The 18,107-nt window shown below is 35.2% G+C and overlaps 1 protein-coding gene across 2 annotated transcripts; it reads left to right on the top strand.

Annotated features, from left to right (window-relative positions):
• Window positions 1–6,219: 6,219 nt before the first annotated feature.
• On the top strand, window positions 6,220–16,816 carry LOC128994610 (phenylalanine--tRNA ligase, mitochondrial). Of its 2 annotated transcripts, none has more exons than XM_054419275.1 (7): window positions 6,220–6,343; window positions 10,292–10,897; window positions 13,370–13,523; window positions 14,312–14,443; window positions 15,040–15,200; window positions 16,329–16,451; window positions 16,595–16,816. In XM_054419275.1, the coding sequence occupies exons 2-7, from the start codon at window positions 10,304–10,306 to the stop codon at window positions 16,769–16,771; spliced, it is 1,341 nt and encodes a 446-aa protein (XP_054275250.1). In that variant the 5' UTR covers window positions 6,220–6,343; window positions 10,292–10,303; the 3' UTR covers window positions 16,772–16,816. The 2 variants fall into 2 exon arrangements, with proteins under 2 accessions (XP_054275250.1, XP_054275251.1); XM_054419276.1 differs by lacking the exon at window positions 6,220–6,343 and adding an exon at window positions 6,555–6,610.
• The last annotated feature ends 1,291 nt before the right edge of the window (window positions 16,817–18,107 follow it).

The raw sequence follows: 18,107 nt of genomic DNA, 5'->3' as shown, positions 1-18,107 counted from the left end.
CCATAAGAATAACATGGGATGGGAATTTAAAGGCCACTGGGGCAGAGCCCCAAGGAAATTTACCTTGTTTCTCTTTTGATGGCTCATCTACAGACCAAGACCTTTCTTTAGACACCTCTACCGAGTTTCTACGCCCAGCCGTTCTCTCAAAATAGCTGTCACAAAGAAAAACAGTTTCAAATTAATATATAGATTCTAACGGAGTATGCTTAATCTATGATTGTAGTCTATTCTTAAATCAATAAAAATAAGCTAAAATTCCAATTAATTTCCACCATGAGGCATCAACTAGTTGAGACATCCTATAAAAAATAGCCGTAGCCTTGGTAATGTAAATGTATTAAATAATCAGAGTAGAGTCAGTGCATAGATTAATCACACAAAAGGCAAAAGGTAAATAATCATCTATAGTCAATTGTCATTGTGAAAGAAAACAGCTGCATGCCAATAATTCAAACTGAGTTTGGACAAGAAAAGTTAAAGTTTTTGATATTTAAAAAAAAAAAATAAGATCTTGAATTTAGAGATGGGAGAATCGAGTACTTTAAAGAATCGAATACAGTGAATTCGTAGCCTCCCCTGTATTCGAATACTTTTACGAATACTTGTATTCAAACACCTTTGAGTATGCAAAGCATGGAAAATGAGTGTGTAATTCTTTTAGCGAATTTCCCATATAGGGAATAAGCTATTACCGTAGTACTCATGGTAAGACCTGGACGCGGGACCGATTTTTTTTTTTCGTTTTGAGGTCCCTAGAGGCCAAAAACACCATCCGTTCAAATTCATATATATATATATATATATATATATATATATATTTATATATTTATATATTTATATATATATATATGTGTCCGTCAGCACGATAACTCGAGCAAAAATGATCCGATTTGGATGAAATTTGGTACAAACGTGTAAACGTACGTTTATTCGAACGAGTTCGCGATCCAGCATGATCGGACCATGGGAACGGGGGTTTACGGGGGGTTTTATGGGGTAAAAATAGGTTTTTCCTATTTTTGACCCAAAAAACAAAAAATTTAGCAATTTCTTTCCAAACCATTTTGTAGAGCTTAAAAAAACAAATAATTTAGTATATTGAAGCGTTATTATGCGCCTAATAGTTACGGAGAAAATTCCGAAAAATTGTAAATTTAAAATTCCCATGTTATTCTTATGGAGAATAAGTAAACTGTTGTAGTTTGCTTGTTTGTGAACATATTTTGATCAAATTTGGAAAATGTTTTTATTTCTCACTACCTATTCACATTTTACAAAAAAAAAGTTTAACCCTCCCTGATGCAGCAAACCTAAGTACTTGTTAAACTAATTCTATTTAAATCAAGAATAAATGTTATATTTTTAAGTAGACATTTCAGTGTAAATCCAATCAGTCAAATGGAAATTCGCTTAGTCTGCAGGTTTGCTGCAGCGGGGGTATTTTCATAATGCAACGGTTCTTTTGGCCACTGTTATTTCGTTTTACAGTAATTAATTCATTAATATAATTTATTCAATGTAATTTTAAATTATATGATTTTTAAAAGGTACATTTATTTTGACTTATAATTGAGCGGAGCGAGCGAAGCGAGCGAAGCTCTTTGAGATCGGACCTTATGCAAACTATGTAATCAATTAACTCAATAACGGCTGGACATATTGAATCCAAACTTACCAGGGGTATTACGACAAATATTTTTGATGTTTCGAAACAAACAAATTTCAAATTGATAATACCTGTACAATTTAAGACCGACATAAAATTTGCAATGTTTAACATGAGTCTTATGAGTTGCCATGATGGTTACGAGATAACAACGTAGATGTAAACAAAGAATCGTAGCGTATGTGACTCGACATTCTGTACCCACGGGCACCTCAGCTTGCACATGCACATATGGCCAATTTACAAAAGACAGTACAAAAGAAAAGGAGTCCGATGAATAACATTAAGCGTTGATTAACAATACACCGATTGGCAACATTTCTGGCGGCCTTACCGATTTATTCCAAGCAGATTATTTCTTTTAATTGTTGTTATTAGTTTTGTGGTAAATATTAGTCCGGAGTGTGGTAACTGTTTATGACGATTAGATTAAGGTATCTACAATCTTAAAATGCTATGGGAAGGGAGGAAAACAGGTCCGAAACGTAGGAAGTGGTAAAGAAAGTAGTCAAGGCGAGCAGTCCGGAGTGTGGGAACTGTTTATAAGGATTAGATTAAGGTATCTGCAATCTTAAAATGCAATGGGAAGGGAGGGAAACAGGTCCGCGACGTAGGAAGAGGTGAAGGAAGTAGTAAAGGCGAGCACTGTGGAGTCTGGGAACTGGAAACCAATTGTAACAGTTCGATTTCTGTATCTGAAATTGAAATTCTGAAATGCTATGAGATGGGATGGAAAGATGTCCAAGACATAGGAACTGGTTAAAGAATTAGTAAATGCTAGCAGTGCGGAGTGTGGGAAATGTTGTTGGCAATTAGATTAATGTATTTAAAATACTAAAATGCAATGGAAAGAGATGACAACACGTCCACGACGTAGGAAGTAGTAATGTTTAGCATCGCAGAGTGTGGGAACCGTTTGTGGCAGTTAGATTAATGTATCCGTAATACTTGAATGCTATGAGAAGGGAAGGAAACAATGACGTAGGAAATGGTGAAGGAAGTAGTAAAGGCTGGCATCGCAGAATGGGGAATGATTTTGTCTCCAGGTGCTTAGTTTATAAACAGTAAAAGAGAGTATTCAAATTGAAAACTATAGAAACTGTATTACCGAAGCAGGAATTCATTATTTTCAAATATTATTAACGGTAGCCTATCCTAAATAAATACAGTGATTTGCTGGGCTTGCACACTAAAGTCCAGTTGCGACTACAATAAATAAATAATTACCTAAGATTTTATAGAAGTCCACTTAAACTAAGGCGTGTAAATAATTGGTTAGGCTTGAACAGTTACGATTACGATGCGTAGGCCTAATGCCTAGACTGCTAGGCCTATACAGAAGTTCAGTTATAGCTATTTATTATAATTAAATATTTAACTAAACTTGTTAACTTGTGTTGTCCAATTTATAACTTATAAGTGTGGAAGTAATTTTCTCTGTGCAGGTATACAGACACAGTTACAATTACACATGCCAATGTTGTAAATATATGTTCAGTAATTTATGCCTGTTTGTTTAAATGTATATATTTTTTATTTGAAAGTCTGACGCCATCAATCCCTTTTGGGTAAAAGATAAAGATAATAAGGTAATAATTACAAAAAGTAGAGCCTAGACTGCTTGGCCTGTACGGGAGTTTAGTTATAAAATTAGCTTGATATAATATTCCTATTTTTTTCCGTAATACTATAAGATGAATTATTACAGCTAACAGAACAGCATGTTGGCATTTTTATGTCAGGTTGGAAATTTAGTACAACCCAATAAATAGGCTTTACATCAACACAGTGCAGGTTCTCAAATTAAATTGCCATAGTCTAATATAAAAACGTCTTTTATATATGATTTTAATAATTTTGTTGTACAGTAGTTTATTATGCATATACAGTATTTTACTTAATCATGCTGTAATTTAGCATGAGGAATAAATATATTCTTGTTTAATTAATCAATTCTATATCCAGTGCCGTCTTTAAAATCTAATCTATTTATTGAGTACAGTAGGCCTATTTTGGCAACGGGGTGGAGCTAGCACAAACATCACCAATTCAATGACACTAGCGTCGCGGCAACCACCATCTTTTTCAGGGCATCATCAGCTCGTGAAATTAGCCACGCCTTATTTCCTGTGGTTACCATTGACTATGGTATTGCTATATATAGTCACCTTCTTCTGTCATTCTGTTCGCTGAGCAAAGTTTACTAATTGGCTAAATGTTTTAGTTAGAGAAAATGAGAAGGAAGCCTATAAGCCTATTACATAAATGGGAGCTAAACAAACATTATGATATTGACAAAATAATACTTATCTTTATGCTATTACAAACACACAGTTTTACAAGTACTCATAGTACTTGTAAAACTAACTAACTAAATCAGCGACAAGTACTCATATATACAAGTAAAAATCAATGACCTAATAGAAACAGCTGACAGGATTCATATTTCCTTTAAGGCCGTCGACACACGGGAAAACTGTTTTCCAACTGAAATCGGCAACCAGTTGGACAAACTAGTCGCCTACGTCCCGACCAATGTAGTTAGGTGGGACAGTGCACACGGTGCGACTGCGATGCGACCAGTTGAGGACCAGTCGGCGATCAGTCGTTAAGCAACCGGACCTGCCGGTTGCTAGGCGATTTCAGTCGCCTGGTTTGAACAACTTTTCAACATATTTGTATTGCGCTTTTCAAGGATCAGGTATACCAACTGCGATAACTCTTCGTAAGCACTTTTTGGCATCCCGTACATAGACTGAAATTTTGCGTCTGTTTCTTGTAATGCAGCAGCAGCTACAAAGAGCCTACATTAAATATTTGTTTTAACATAAGGATGTACCCAACACCTTCTACTCTACGCTTTCGTGATTGTTTATAAAACACCAGGGCTTCTTCATCACTATAACTCATTTCAAACACCATACACAGTACACAGTATCGTTATAACAAAATTACAACTCATTCACTGTCTCAACTCAACTACAGTCGCGTCCGTGTGCGGATTTAACCAACGCAACTGCAACCGTAATCACGTCACAAAACAGTTGGTTCAACTTTAGTTGGGTTTCAGAACGTTTACGTCCCTTCAGTAAATTGACTGAGTTGGGCGGTCCCGTGTGTCGACCGCCTAACTCTTCCACCCAAGCACGAGAATTCATCATGTATTCAATTTGAATCATGAAAACAAATAATTAAAGTTATTTGTTTTTATCAAAGCTTGCTTACTCCGCCCAATTGGCGGACCTGAGGCCGCATTCCTAGTTATTTCATGGTCAGTTACAGTCTTATTAATGTATTATTTTCTATTATATTAACTAATTAATATCTTTAATAATATGTCTTATTCATTTGTATGGATAATTTACATCAGATATGCATGTTATTTTGCCATGTAACTATATAAATCGGTTGTAGTTATAATAAATTCTATTCAATTGCCCTCTACCAGTAGTAACCTAATATTTTAAATAGGTATCCAATCTATATATATAAAAGGCAAAGCCCTCACTGACTGACTGACTGACTGACTGACTGACTGACTGACTGACTCACTCACTCACTCATCACTAATTCTCCCACTTCCCACTTACCTAGGAGGCTGAAATTTGGTACACTGATTCTTTAGGCATTAAATAGGAAAACTAAGTGGTTTTTATTCTGATCGGACTCTCGGGCTCCGCCCCAGTGGCTCTGGAGTTTCCCATGTTAACCTAATGAGTACTCATATTTAAATGGAATTAATGAATCATAACAGCTGTTTCAATTAAACAGGTTGGTTCTGTTCTATGATATTCAATAGCATTAAAGTTACAAGGATTACCAACAGAGTGCAGCACTATTATTTTTTTTAAATATTTGACAACAGCTAATTTGAAACCAAAAGGTGAGTGAGCGTAGCGAACGAACTTCAACCCGGAGGCGAGGTAGCGTAGCGAACGAGCTAACCCGAAGGCAAGTGAGCGCAGCGAACGAGCTCCAACCGTAAAGGTGAGTGAGCGTAGGGAACGAACTTCAACCAGGACGTGTGAGCGTAGCGAACGAGCTCCAACGTAAAGGTGAGTGAGCGTAGCGAACGAACTTCAACCAGGACGTGATTGAGCCATGCGAACGAGCTCAAGTATGAAGTTAAACGGGGCAAAGCCCGCGGGTACAGCTAGTATATTCTAAATGTGTTAACGATTAATAATAATCTTATGTAAATTATAGGGCTAATGGTAAAATTATAACAAATAGATGAAAACAAATGCTGCAGTAAAAACATTAAATACTCTTACGAATGCTACGGATTCGTAAGATATTCAAAAGGGAATTCAGTAGTTGAAAAAGTGTTGATTACATTTTTGAATCCCCCGAATTTGCTTTCTAGATTCAAGAAATCCTGCAAAATCTGAGGTCAAGAGTATTCACAAAAAAGTATTCGTACGAATCTGAAGTATTCGAATCTACGAATACTCGGGCTGTATTCGAATACTATTCGATTCTGTATTCGATTCTCCCATCCCATCATTATCATTCACTACTTGAATTCTTGATTCTTGAGAAATGTTTGATTGAGGTTAAGCTTTGTATTATTTTATTTTTGTTTCAAATCTTGTCGCCTTGTCGGTAATGTTCGTCACCTAGGTCTCATATTGTTTCATTCTTTAGTTTAGGTTAAGCAATTTGGAAAGCAAAGTAAGTAGACTACTTGTGTTTGTGTAGTTTGTCATTTGAATTGTTTTGTTATACAAAGTGGTAGTGGTAGGTCGATGTTGTAAGCTAGATAAGATAGGCCTAGGCCTATGTTTAACTTGTTCAATAAAATCTTCACTGAAAGTAACCTATGTGATGGGAAATTTATAAAGCTAATCTAAATAGTGATGAGTATGTCTAGGCCTACTACTTAATCTCAGTGAATAAGTTAGGCACACTTTAGTTTACGTCCTACATTTACTCACATAGGTACTGCAGTTTGGTTAAGGTTGCCTAGGTTTAGTTTAGAACAGTTTAATTCTATAATCAGCCGGTAGTTAATGTATAATTTATAGGCAAATAGTAAATGTAGGGCGTAAACTAGTGATGGGACAACCGACTGGAAAAAACAATCGACTAATCAATCGGTTGTTTTTAAAATCAGTCGTAGTTTTTTTTCAGTCGAATGAAAAACTGAGTGAATTCCATTACAACTGGTGGTGTTCAATCGGCGCAATGGTTAAGTTACAGTCATTGCAAGGAAAATAATCAAATCAATCACATTAACTTATTACTGGAAACGTTTGAGTAGGCCTATTTGTTGTTGACTGATTGGTTGTTGTAATTTTGTGTTGAAATTTTATATGTATTATTACTTAACCCTCAGAGTGTTATGTGTCGTAAAAGCGACTCACAAACACTGTTTACGGCGACGGCTCTGGGACTGTCTGAATCGGATTGAACTGGGTCGAGTTAGGTATAATTTTTTTCAGCAGATTCAGAGCTTTCTCCTGATGTCTGTTTCTATACACTTTTCATTTTAGTTCCGAAAATATTGTAGCAGACAGCTGATGTGCGTATTTGTAAACAGCTTGGTTAACCTCGCACGATGACTGATGTGTTTTATTGCGTTTATCATTGTTTTAGTGTTAAAAATCAAAAGTAGTGATATACGTGGTGCATTATAAGAAGATTTAAGTGATTTTGTTGTGATTTTGATGATCCTGAAGAAGTAACTTAGGTAGTGATATTGATGTAAATTATCAGCAAGATTCCTAGCTATTAGGCTATGCATTCTTAGTTAAACGCTATGTACCGAAATCGGTTTTTTGCCCATAACTTATTTATTTGCAAACCTACTTCCTTATATAATTATATTTTTGGAATCCTCATAAAATTCTGAACAAAGTGGCTATTTTAAAATATTTGTAGACCTATAAATTATAACAATTTATTGAGCGCAAACATAAATTTTTTTCATTTATTTTATAATTTTTGAGAAATGTTAACCCTACAAAAATTGTTGAACATTTTTTGTTTTTTGTTTTATATGTTACATTGAAGCCCATAATTTTCCAAACAAAATTATATATAAAACAGTAGGTATACTTTACATTGTTTTTAAGTTTCTATGATACATTTTAATAAAACCCTGCGATTGCACAATAAATGGACCAACATTAAGACCAAAACTAGAGACACTTGGAGGGTTTATAACATTTACGTTTACTTATACAGGACAAGTTAAAAATTATTCAGTGGTCCTACTTCCTCAAACTAAACTCAGTAAAACAAATACCGGTATTCCTATTTGTTCGTTACCTGGTTATGGTTTTTAAAGCAGGTGTTACTGTAGGGCCTATAAGTCATTTAACTTACATCTAAATCAGGAGTTACTTACTTAAAAAACAGTGATTTGGAAACTAAACATTTTTAATAAAGACATGAAAAATACACATAATTACATTATTTTAATTTATTATACCTAAACACTGTTCACAATTTGTGTACAGTACGATAGTTTATCTACAACCGTTATTCATTCACCGGTCAGTCTCAACAACAGCCAGTATGGTTCTTACGACTAGTTTCAATCACCGACGTTTGACTGTTTCCAGTCATTTTAACGATTGGTTGACTTGTTCCAGTCGCCGTAGGACCGGGAGTATGAAGTGACTAGTTTCAATCATATCTTTTCCAACAATCAATTGAATAGTTTGTTTTCAATCAGTTGTTGTTCCCATCACTAACGTAAACTAATGTGCAACCATAAGGTATTTTATTCGATATGCCTATTTATATAAAATCTAAGTCTAATTCCGGAACTAATATTTCATCCGCCGTTTACATAGAGGGTATATAAGTTAAAGGCCTACCGTAGCTTCACTGAGGGAATGCACCTCCTGATTTATTGATAAGTATTCAAGTAAGTTAGGCCTACTTTATAATTAAGTTATTTTAAATGAATTAATCTTTATGTGATTGTTAAGTTTTTGCTGCAATTTTTAAAGAATGAATGTTCATGGGGTAAAGTTTCTTAATTGGGCTACCTATGATAATATCGATTGAAACTATCAATTCATTTTTTAAACAATTATCAATTATCAATTATCAATTATCAATTAGTTAAGATGGGGACGCCACTATGTGCGTATTTTAACCCAAATATGAGTGAAGGATGAGTGTAGGATGAGTGGCGCGATCTTGTAGTCTTGTTAGTGACTAAGGCCGACATGTTCCTTAGACACAGCTGTTAATTAATAGCCCATACAGCTAATGGCAACTAAGGGACCTACAGTTTATAGTGGAATCCGAACCACATTTTTCCTTGTAATTTACGAATTGGTCTAATTATCAGGATAGTACTGCGGATAGTCGTAGTACTCACTAGTGCGGACGTTAATCCACACCAGGGAGCATCGCATCCACAGTGCATCCCTATAAATATCCACAATTCGTGACCTCCTAGTAGCTGGATTACAGGACGACGCCACCCGTCCCAGTCATAATGTATTAAAATATTATCATAATGTATCATAATGTATCATAGTATTAAAATTATTGTTTAAAATAAGCACAAAAAATGAATTTAAAATTTTGAAAAATTTAACATGGATATTATGAGTTGCCATGCTGGTGACGAAATAACAACGAAATAGGCGCTTGTAAATTTGAATATTCGCTTGAAACTCCGATAAAGAAAATCGGTAAAAATAAAATTTTTCATCTCATAAGTGCTAAGGAACGGTATATCGGGCCTCCATCTCCATCATATCAGGAATCGAAAGAAAACATCAACTGTTTGGAAACAACAACCGATGTACCCATTTAAACTCACACGATCGAAAGTTGCGTAGGCACGATATATCGTCGCTTAGCACTTTTTGGATGAAACGCAAACAACGATATATCGTTCCATAGCACTTTTATGAATCCGTAGCATTCGTAAGAGTATCGGTATTTAATGTTTTTAATGCAGCAATTTGTTTTTACCTACTTGTTATAATTTTACCATTAGCCCTATAATTTACAGCTCTTAATAACTGTTTAAAATTATTAATCGTTAACATTTAGCCTATATTGGCTATTTAAAATATTAGGTTACTACTGGTGGAGGGCAACACCTGCTTTAAAAACCATAACCAGGTAACGAACAAATAGGAATACCGGTATTTGTTTTACTGAGTTTAGTTTGAGGAAGTAGGACCACTGAATAATTTTTAACAGTAAACATTTTATTATTAGCTAGTCAAAACAAAACAACTCATTTAAGCCGTTGATATTTTTAGGGATCTTATTTAAATTTGGTTAAAAAGATAACACGATTAAGTAACAAAGGTTATCTGTTAGTGATAAAAACCAGAAATCAAATTATTTATCATAGATATTTTTGTTACAGCACCCTACGGTTGCATAGTTTTTAGTGTTTGTTATTATACAGATATAAGTTAATTAATTTTTGAAGAAAATTATCCATACAGTAGCACTATGGTAGATTTTAGAGTTTGTCTTCTCCTCCTCATATTCAGCACATAATCCAAGATAATCCAACAACATAAATCAAATCAAATCATTTATCTAGCCAGAATTTTAACAATACAAGTTTCATAGCTAAGTCATATAAAATGTGAAGTTTTAGTTAACCTCTTAAATTAGCTTTTGCATTTTCAGATCTAAATCACAATGAAAGACCTTTCAAGATGCCTGTGCATCTGCTATCAGATCGGCCTGTTGTCTGCTCGACCTTCTGTCAATGTGGTGAGACATTCCTCAACAGTCGCTTCCAAAGCTCAACTGAAAGACCAAAACTCTACCATTGAAGTTAATGGCCGTGAATACAAAACTGACGACTTAACAAATTTAACTCCAAAAATCAAATCTCACCTTGGAATCAATCTGCTTAACCAAAAATATCATCCTCTTTCTTTCTTGAAGCAGAGAATCGTCGATTATTTCTACAAGAAGTTCATCGGACGAACTGGCACTCCGATTTTTTCCGTGCATGATAATCTGGACCCTGTGGTCACAGTGCAGCAGAACTTTGACAGTTTGTTGGTGCCGGCAGATCATGTAAGTCGAAGCAAGAGTGATTGCTACTACATCAACAGAGACTACTTGCTGAGGTCGCACATGACGGCACATCAAGCCGATCTCGTCCACATGGGACTCGACAGCTTCCTCATGTTCGGAGACGTCTATCGTCGAGATGAGATAGACTCTACCCACTACCCTGTATTCCACCAGCTTGATGGTGTACGACTTTTTCACCAACAGCAGGTCAGTGAAACTACCAGCATCATGAATACCTATATTTCTTGGTCAGAGCCATGTAATACAAGTTAGACTTACTCAGATGACTTTAAATAAATAGGCTAAAGAGTTAAAAACAAGTTGTTGTGTCAGGCAATGCCAATTTCAGCGAATTCCCCATGTATGTAATAAGCTACGTAGTAGAACCTCTTTAATCTGAACTAATTGGGACCGGGGGTAGTTCGGATTACAGAACATATTGTTGTTTTTACATAAGAATAGCTAAAATGGCTCTTAACTGTTACAGGAAGAGTGAAAAATTAGAATTCATTTCCTACTACTGGAACGTTAGTTATTAATAAATAATAATAATATTACCTTCTTCCGTTCCAAATGATTGTAGTTATTTACGACGCGTTTCGTCAGCACAGTGACATCATCAGGTATCCGCTATCCAAAAAGGTATCGCTATTCAAGACGAAGCGATAGCGGATACCTGATGATGTCACTGTGCTGACGAAATGCGTCGTAAATAACTACAATCATTTGGAACTGAAGAAGGTAATATTATTATTATTTAGTGAAAAATTGCTTTATAAAGTATAATACAGTGTTTATTTAATACAGTAGTAAACTGAGTAAATAAACAGTAAGTTACTGTAAATTACGATGGAAACAATCACGTTGCGTACGTACACAATAAATAACTACTGTATTGTGTATAGAGTACAGTTCAATGAGGCATTGTGATTACGGGGGTTCGGATTAAAGAGGTTCTACTGTATTAGCGTCTACCAGTTATATCTAGACCCGAGACTGATTTACTTTTTTATTTTTATGTCTCAGCCAAAAACGTCATCAGTTTGGGTCCAAATATATTTGTTTGTCCTATAGAATGATAACCTGAGTAAAAGTCATTTGATTTTGATAATTTTTTGTACTAACATGTTAACCAAAATATTGAAGCAGAGTATGCCTGTATTATACCATAATTTTGCTATCATAAAAATTTTGAATTTGGGGAAATTGTTAAGGTTATTTTGTTTTGTAGTAGGTCTATATTCAATGTTTAAAATCATTTTCCCAAATAAATTAATGCAAGTCTTAGATTCCATTTTAAAGTTCAGTTTGGCTCTTAATTACACAGAATGACTAAATTTCATATCTCATAAGCTGATATCAGCATATTTATTCATCTCTATCATTATTTAAACTTGTTGAACATATTTTTGTTTGTTACTTAGACTACAATACTTGTATCACAACTCAAATGTAATGTAAAATTGTGTGATGTATTATATGCTTGTTAAAAATCCTAATTTTCATCATCTAGTTTTAATCTAATTTTGTCATGACTTGCCATTGTTAAAACCAAATCAACTGTTTAAAATCTATCTATATATTAATAGGCAAGCATGTTTCTTTAAAACCTTTTTTCTCAGCTCGTGTGCATTGTAGGGAAAATCTACGCATACTGTTAGAAAGCTATTTTCCTGTAGGTGTGCAGAATCCCTTTATAAATTAAAATAGGCTCAAAAATAAGCACAAAAAATGAATTTAAAATTTTGAAAAATTTAACATGGATATTATGAGTTGCCATGCTGGTGACGAAATAACAACGAAATATAAACAGAAAATCAAAACAAATGGAAGAAACTCCAATCACATGTTCTATTCAAAGTGTGGAATGAACATAAAGAAGTCTGTACATTAAATATTTTTGGTCGAGTTTCGACCACTGGACGACCTCTAGTATTACTAATTGTTTACTGCAATTATAGTTATGTGACTGTAATTTTTACTTTACTTTATTGCCGTGGCTCTTGGTACCCAAGGATTTACTTTGCCTCGCCAACACACTGCCTCCAGACTGCACGATCCACTGCTTCATCCTACCTTATTCCCATTCTTCTCGGGTCTCTTCTCACTTAATCTCTGCTCTCCACCTCAACTTGGGCCTTCCAGGAGGTCTTCTACCCTCGGGGTTGTTGTTTAGGGTGTTTTTCACTAAGGAACCCTTTTCCTTTCTTAACATGTGATTGTAACAAGTTGATTAACATATCTCTTCCTTTTCGAGAATGACAGGTGTCGAGAACTGCAAGTAGTTTGAGTAATCATAAGACTTTTAAACATCCAAATTAATACTGTTGTTGATGATCATTTATGAATTGCAAACGAGCAAAAAGTTGTAATACGTGGCTGGCATTAAGTGTAAGAACTCATATTCTAATTTAATTAATGGTAAGCCATAAAGAATGTTTTTTTTTCTCCCGTAATCACTTAGGTATTCCAATGTTGTTATAATAATCTTTACAGACTTTACCAGGGGGTTGTACCTGTGTAGGTCTACCACCAAAACGGCTGAATAGGGACAATTATTGTTGTCATGTGTTTGACCCCCCCCCCCCCTCTAAATAAAGTAACATTTTACTTTTTGCTTGTTTGTTAGTGTTTTTACATGATTTTAAATGTTGATTTGACTATTGTTCATTGTTTTAGTTGACAGATTTGGCCAACAGCGAGGTGAAAGTGTTTGAACAAGGGGAGGAAACTGACGACAAGCAAGCGCAACACACACTGGACGCAACCAAGATCGTCGAACAACAACTCAAATACACATTGGTCTCTCTCGCTCAGTCTTTGTTTGGGAAAGGTAGGCCTATTCAAAATGTTTAGTAACATTGTCTTTGTTTAAAACTGTGGCGGTTCTAGGACGTTTTCAAAAGGGGGCTATCAGAAGATTTTGGTATTTTTAAAGCCTTTGGTGACTTCCTTAATCCACTTCTAACATCTAGAATTGTATCCAAAAACCTCTACTACGTTTTTAGGAAGAAATTCAATTTTTTTCCATGGTCCATTGGGAAACCGCCACTGTTTACAACCATACAGGTTTGTTAGCACTTAGCTTGTAAGATCCTAACTAATGATAAGCTCAGCCAGTTTGTTACTTTTTCACTAACCCGTTCCTTTGAGTATAAAGGTAGATTATATTGACTAATAAAAGAACATAACCTTTACTTTCAAATGTTTTATGGAGGAATAACCAAACAAAATCAGTTGAAAACTGTCAAACATGTCTAGCACCCAGAGATACAAGCTGAGAACTTCTTGGCTATGGCTTAAGGTTTACCACCTTATCGGTATAGTTAGTTTGATAAATGACGGAAGTGGTGTATTCGCACCAGGAGACAGCATCATAAATTGATTGTTGGAAACTCTTCTTGGTCAGATATGGCAAGGAACTCTGTTGATGAATCTAACTTTCTATGAGAGTTTGTGGGGCCAACCTAAAGTAAACACTGGAGGTTTTGGGTGAAAGTTTATATGAATCCAGAATTCTTTAGGAGTTAAAACTGTCAATTGGAAATTTTGAAAGCAAACAGAAATCGATCAATCACATCTATGTAGCCTAAAACCCCTGGCCTATGTTTTCTGTTGCAGATGTAGAGACTCGTTGGGTGTCGAGCTACTTCCCGTTCACTCACCCGTCATGGGAACTGGAGGTCCAGTACGAGGGCAAGTGGTTGGAACTGCTGGGCTGTGGCATCACCAGACATAGGATACTAGAGGCAGGTCGGTGAATCTGCTGCTAGCTCACTGTTGGTAAGAATGAAACGTTATAACAAAAAGTTTTTGCGGACATTTGATTGTACATCACTGAAAAAGTTTTTGGGGACATTTGATTGTACATCACTGATAAGTAAAACAGAAGTTTCATGAACTGGAATCTGAGAAGATGAAAGAAACTAGGCATTCTTGCGCCTATAGAGCAAGTGTCGACTGTCAGATTTTCCCCACACTTGCACTTTACCAAAGCTTTAGTCAAAACGATTATTATGATTGCTTTCAGAATATTAGTTTCTTTTTTTGGTACATACAGTTATCTGCATGGTTTTTTTTGTGATTTTTCTAGTTGGCTGGGCTTGTGTATCTTGTAATGTTTCAGATACTTGGTCACCTGATGACGGGATTGTAATTTCCCAGATCCCAAAACGTCAATAACACTTTTTCTAATCAAGTTGGAAAATGTCTGCAATAATCCCTCAACATAACATGGTACCTAGGTACCATCAACGATCAACTATGACGTCTTTATCATTGATTTTAACTGATAGTGCAATACTTTCTCTGTGATTAGGTTAAACTTGAAAGTATCATTTTAATTGCAGCTGGTGCTGGAGAGAGGATTGGATGGGCCTTCGGCATTGGTTTGGAGCGTTTGGCCATGAGATTGTACAATATTCCTGACATTCGCCTCTTCTGGAGCAAAGATTCTGGCTTCCTACACCAGTTTGAGGTCGAGGATCCCTTCACCTCCATCAAATATAAGGTAATAGAAATGGAATTTATTTTTTAGATTGAGGTTTTGCGTTTTTTTTGTGTGTTTTTCTTGAATTTTGAAACAAAGTTTGGTAAGGTCTTTGTTCAATAATGTACAAGCTAACAAGGTAATCTGCACAATGTTAAGACTGATCCTTCTTCTTACACGAGGTATAGGTTTAGCAAAGTACTGTACTGTATTACTGTACAGTGTGTTGTTTTCTGTAGGCCTATTTGCTTACTTATTCCTAGCGCCATTTTAGTTACTCTACGCTACTTTTTGTTATCAGTAGGCCTAAAGTCTTTTAATGTTCAATTATACATGTACATTTAACATGTGGAAAATACAATTTCACCATACTGTAGGCCTACTGGCCTTAAACAGTCGTTTTTAGTTCTCTACATCCTCCGCAAAATCATCGTTTTCAGGTAACTTCAAATAGGGAACAGAAAAAACATTTTAAGGAAAATTTTTCTGTGTGCTAACCTCAAAATTTCTTTATGGCACATTATGTTGTTATAAATGATATAAAGACACAATACTTTAAGTTATGTTTGTAAACAACAGAAATATAAACATTGATGACGACTTTATATATTTCCTCATTAATTGGTCTACCCTATTATGTGGTCTCATTTTGTAACGATTAGAAGGTTATTTCCAGAGAACGATGAAAATAATTGTTCATCAAACAAAGCAAAAGTGTCTTTTTTGGTTCTTAATTGATTGCGTACCAAAAAGAGTCACTTTCGCTCCTAAAGATGATATATACTATTTCTTATCTCATAAATATTGTTCGGCTTTTTAAAGCATTGAATTTGACACCATCTGAAATTAATTGCCAAATATCAGTAGGAGTAGACTTTTCTCAATCCCAAAACTTGCAAATTTTTTTCAAATTTCTTACACTGTTATGTACCTACTAAAATGTTACTGACCGCTAAGTTATTAAAGGTTGTGTTTGTAATAAGTTCCATAAATACTCCCTAAGGGTCACTAAACTAAATGTCTAGGCAGTGGATACGCAGTTCTAACGATGTACTGTGAAGATTGAAGCAATTTGTTACCAAGAAAAATCTGCATGCATTAAATATGCATATAATGTTTCAACTTTTTTAACTAAACTGTTTGTTCCAGCCTGTGAGCGTTTACCCTCAGTGTATCAATGACATAAGTTTCTGGCTTCCTGAAAACACCTCATATCATTCTAATGATTTTTACGAGGTAGTAAGGGATGTAGCCGGTGACATTGTTGAGCAGGTAAGCTATGACCATCATATTAATTCTCTAGCTTGAAATTCTGAAGTTTTAGTTAAATTAATTTTACACTGGGAAACTTAATTTTAATTGTACTCCAATTAATTTCAAAATCGAATTACTGCATAACTCGACAATGTGTTCAGATTCAACTGGTAGACGAGTTCCGTAACCCCAAGACAGGTCGGACGAGTCACTGTTACCGCATCACATATCGTCACATGGAGCGTACTCTCACCCAACCTGAGGTGAATGCACTACACTCCAAGGTGGACGAGGCAGCTACCGAGAGACTAGGTGTGTCTGTACGCAAGAACCAATAGTCTTTCACTTCTCACTTGTACATATGTTGTGAATAAATAAGTTAGCTGTAAATTTGAGTTTGTATTCCCTTCTTTTTAACATTTATTTGTGTTAACCCATTCTAGTAAGGGACCGGTCCTAACTTTGGTCTTTATATTGCTAACATTAATCTTTTGTTAGACGTTAGACAGCATCATTAATGGTTTAAGAGTACTGGGTCAAGAAACGATGTGGCATAGAATCGAACCAGATTTAAAGGCTAGTACTATAATCATTCATCACTTAATTGAGACAATCATACTTATTTGATTTCAAGCTGAATATGTCTACTTGGCACGCTAACTTTTAGAGGAATATGCCTCAATTTTTTTTAGTTCTTTTCTACGTTAAACTGAGGGGTTGGTATGTGATTTTCCATTTGCATGAAGAAATTTTGTAAAATTGTTGACCAGAGTTTGTCATTTTTATATTAGTCGTAATTGTGTAAAAGTTGGACAACAAAAAATGAAGTCAGTCTGCTGCCAGAAACAAGAAAGCAAACAAATATTTAGACAGCAAAAAATAATAAATTTCACTGAAAAGTCATTGAATGATTCTTCTTTTTTTAAGAGGTTGGCGGCTGCTTTTGTCCTTGCAGGTCTTGTGCCTGTGCAAAGAATGTAAACAGCAAAGCAAAAGGTGAGCTGGCACAGTACGAGGGTGAACTGTACTGAAAAAAAGTAGTGACAGGTTCAAACCCACGACATTGCTCAAGGCAACACTAAATAAACAGGCCGTAATGCTCCTCTGGCATGACGTCATCATAGGCGACGGCAATGACGTAATGTTATTTTTTAGTCATATCATGCCAGAGGAGCAAAACGGCCTGTTTATTAAGTATTGCTGCCTTGAGCCGAAGTCTGTGGTGCTACCAACTGAGCCACCGACTCTCCTTACTCCACTCTTTACCTTATATTAATTTAGTGAACTAAAATACTAAACAAGTAAATTGAAAGAGATTTTGAGAGGAGATTAACAATGTTGGTGAAAAAGTTAAGGGGTAATAACAAATACATTGTCTTAAGCTTTGTGCCTTTTTTAATTCACTGAATAAACTTTGCAGATAAATAAATAGAACGATAAAACATTACAAGAAATTGCACACAACTGAACTTTGCACAATGTACAAAACTTAATTCTACACCTAAAATACAATATAATAACTGCTAAAAACAGCGAGAATAACAATTGAACCAATCACTCTTTCAATACTCAGAGCAAAAAATTAGCTAGCTGACTAATATAGCTTTTAAAATTTTATAAACTTACATTAATGCTTGGCATCGATTTGGAATGGTCAGTTGTAAAAGTGGAAGT

This window comes from Macrosteles quadrilineatus, unplaced genomic scaffold (genome assembly GCF_028750875.1).
Source record: "Macrosteles quadrilineatus isolate MER2022 unplaced genomic scaffold, UCM_ALF_1.0 Scaffold_5__1_contigs__length_97177068, whole genome shotgun sequence".
NCBI classification, from domain to species: Eukaryota; Metazoa; Arthropoda; class Insecta; order Hemiptera; family Cicadellidae; genus Macrosteles; species Macrosteles quadrilineatus.
Note: the sequence above shows the minus strand (reverse complement) of the source record. Positions and strands in the feature narration are given on the sequence as shown.

What these genes read in the sequence shown, in the direction of transcription:
- LOC128994610 (XM_054419275.1), top strand. Translation starts at nt 10,304, where the DNA reads ATGAAAGACCTTTCAAGATGCCTGTGCATCTGCTATCAGATCGGCCTG. An exon ending in GACTTTTTCACCAACAGCAG is followed by an intron (nt 10,898 to 13,369) that starts GTCAGTGAAACT and finishes TCATTGTTTTAG; the next exon opens with TTGACAGATTTGGCCAACAG. An exon ending in CCGGTGACATTGTTGAGCAG is followed by an intron (nt 16,452 to 16,594) that starts GTAAGCTATGAC and finishes CAATGTGTTCAG; the next exon opens with ATTCAACTGGTAGACGAGTT.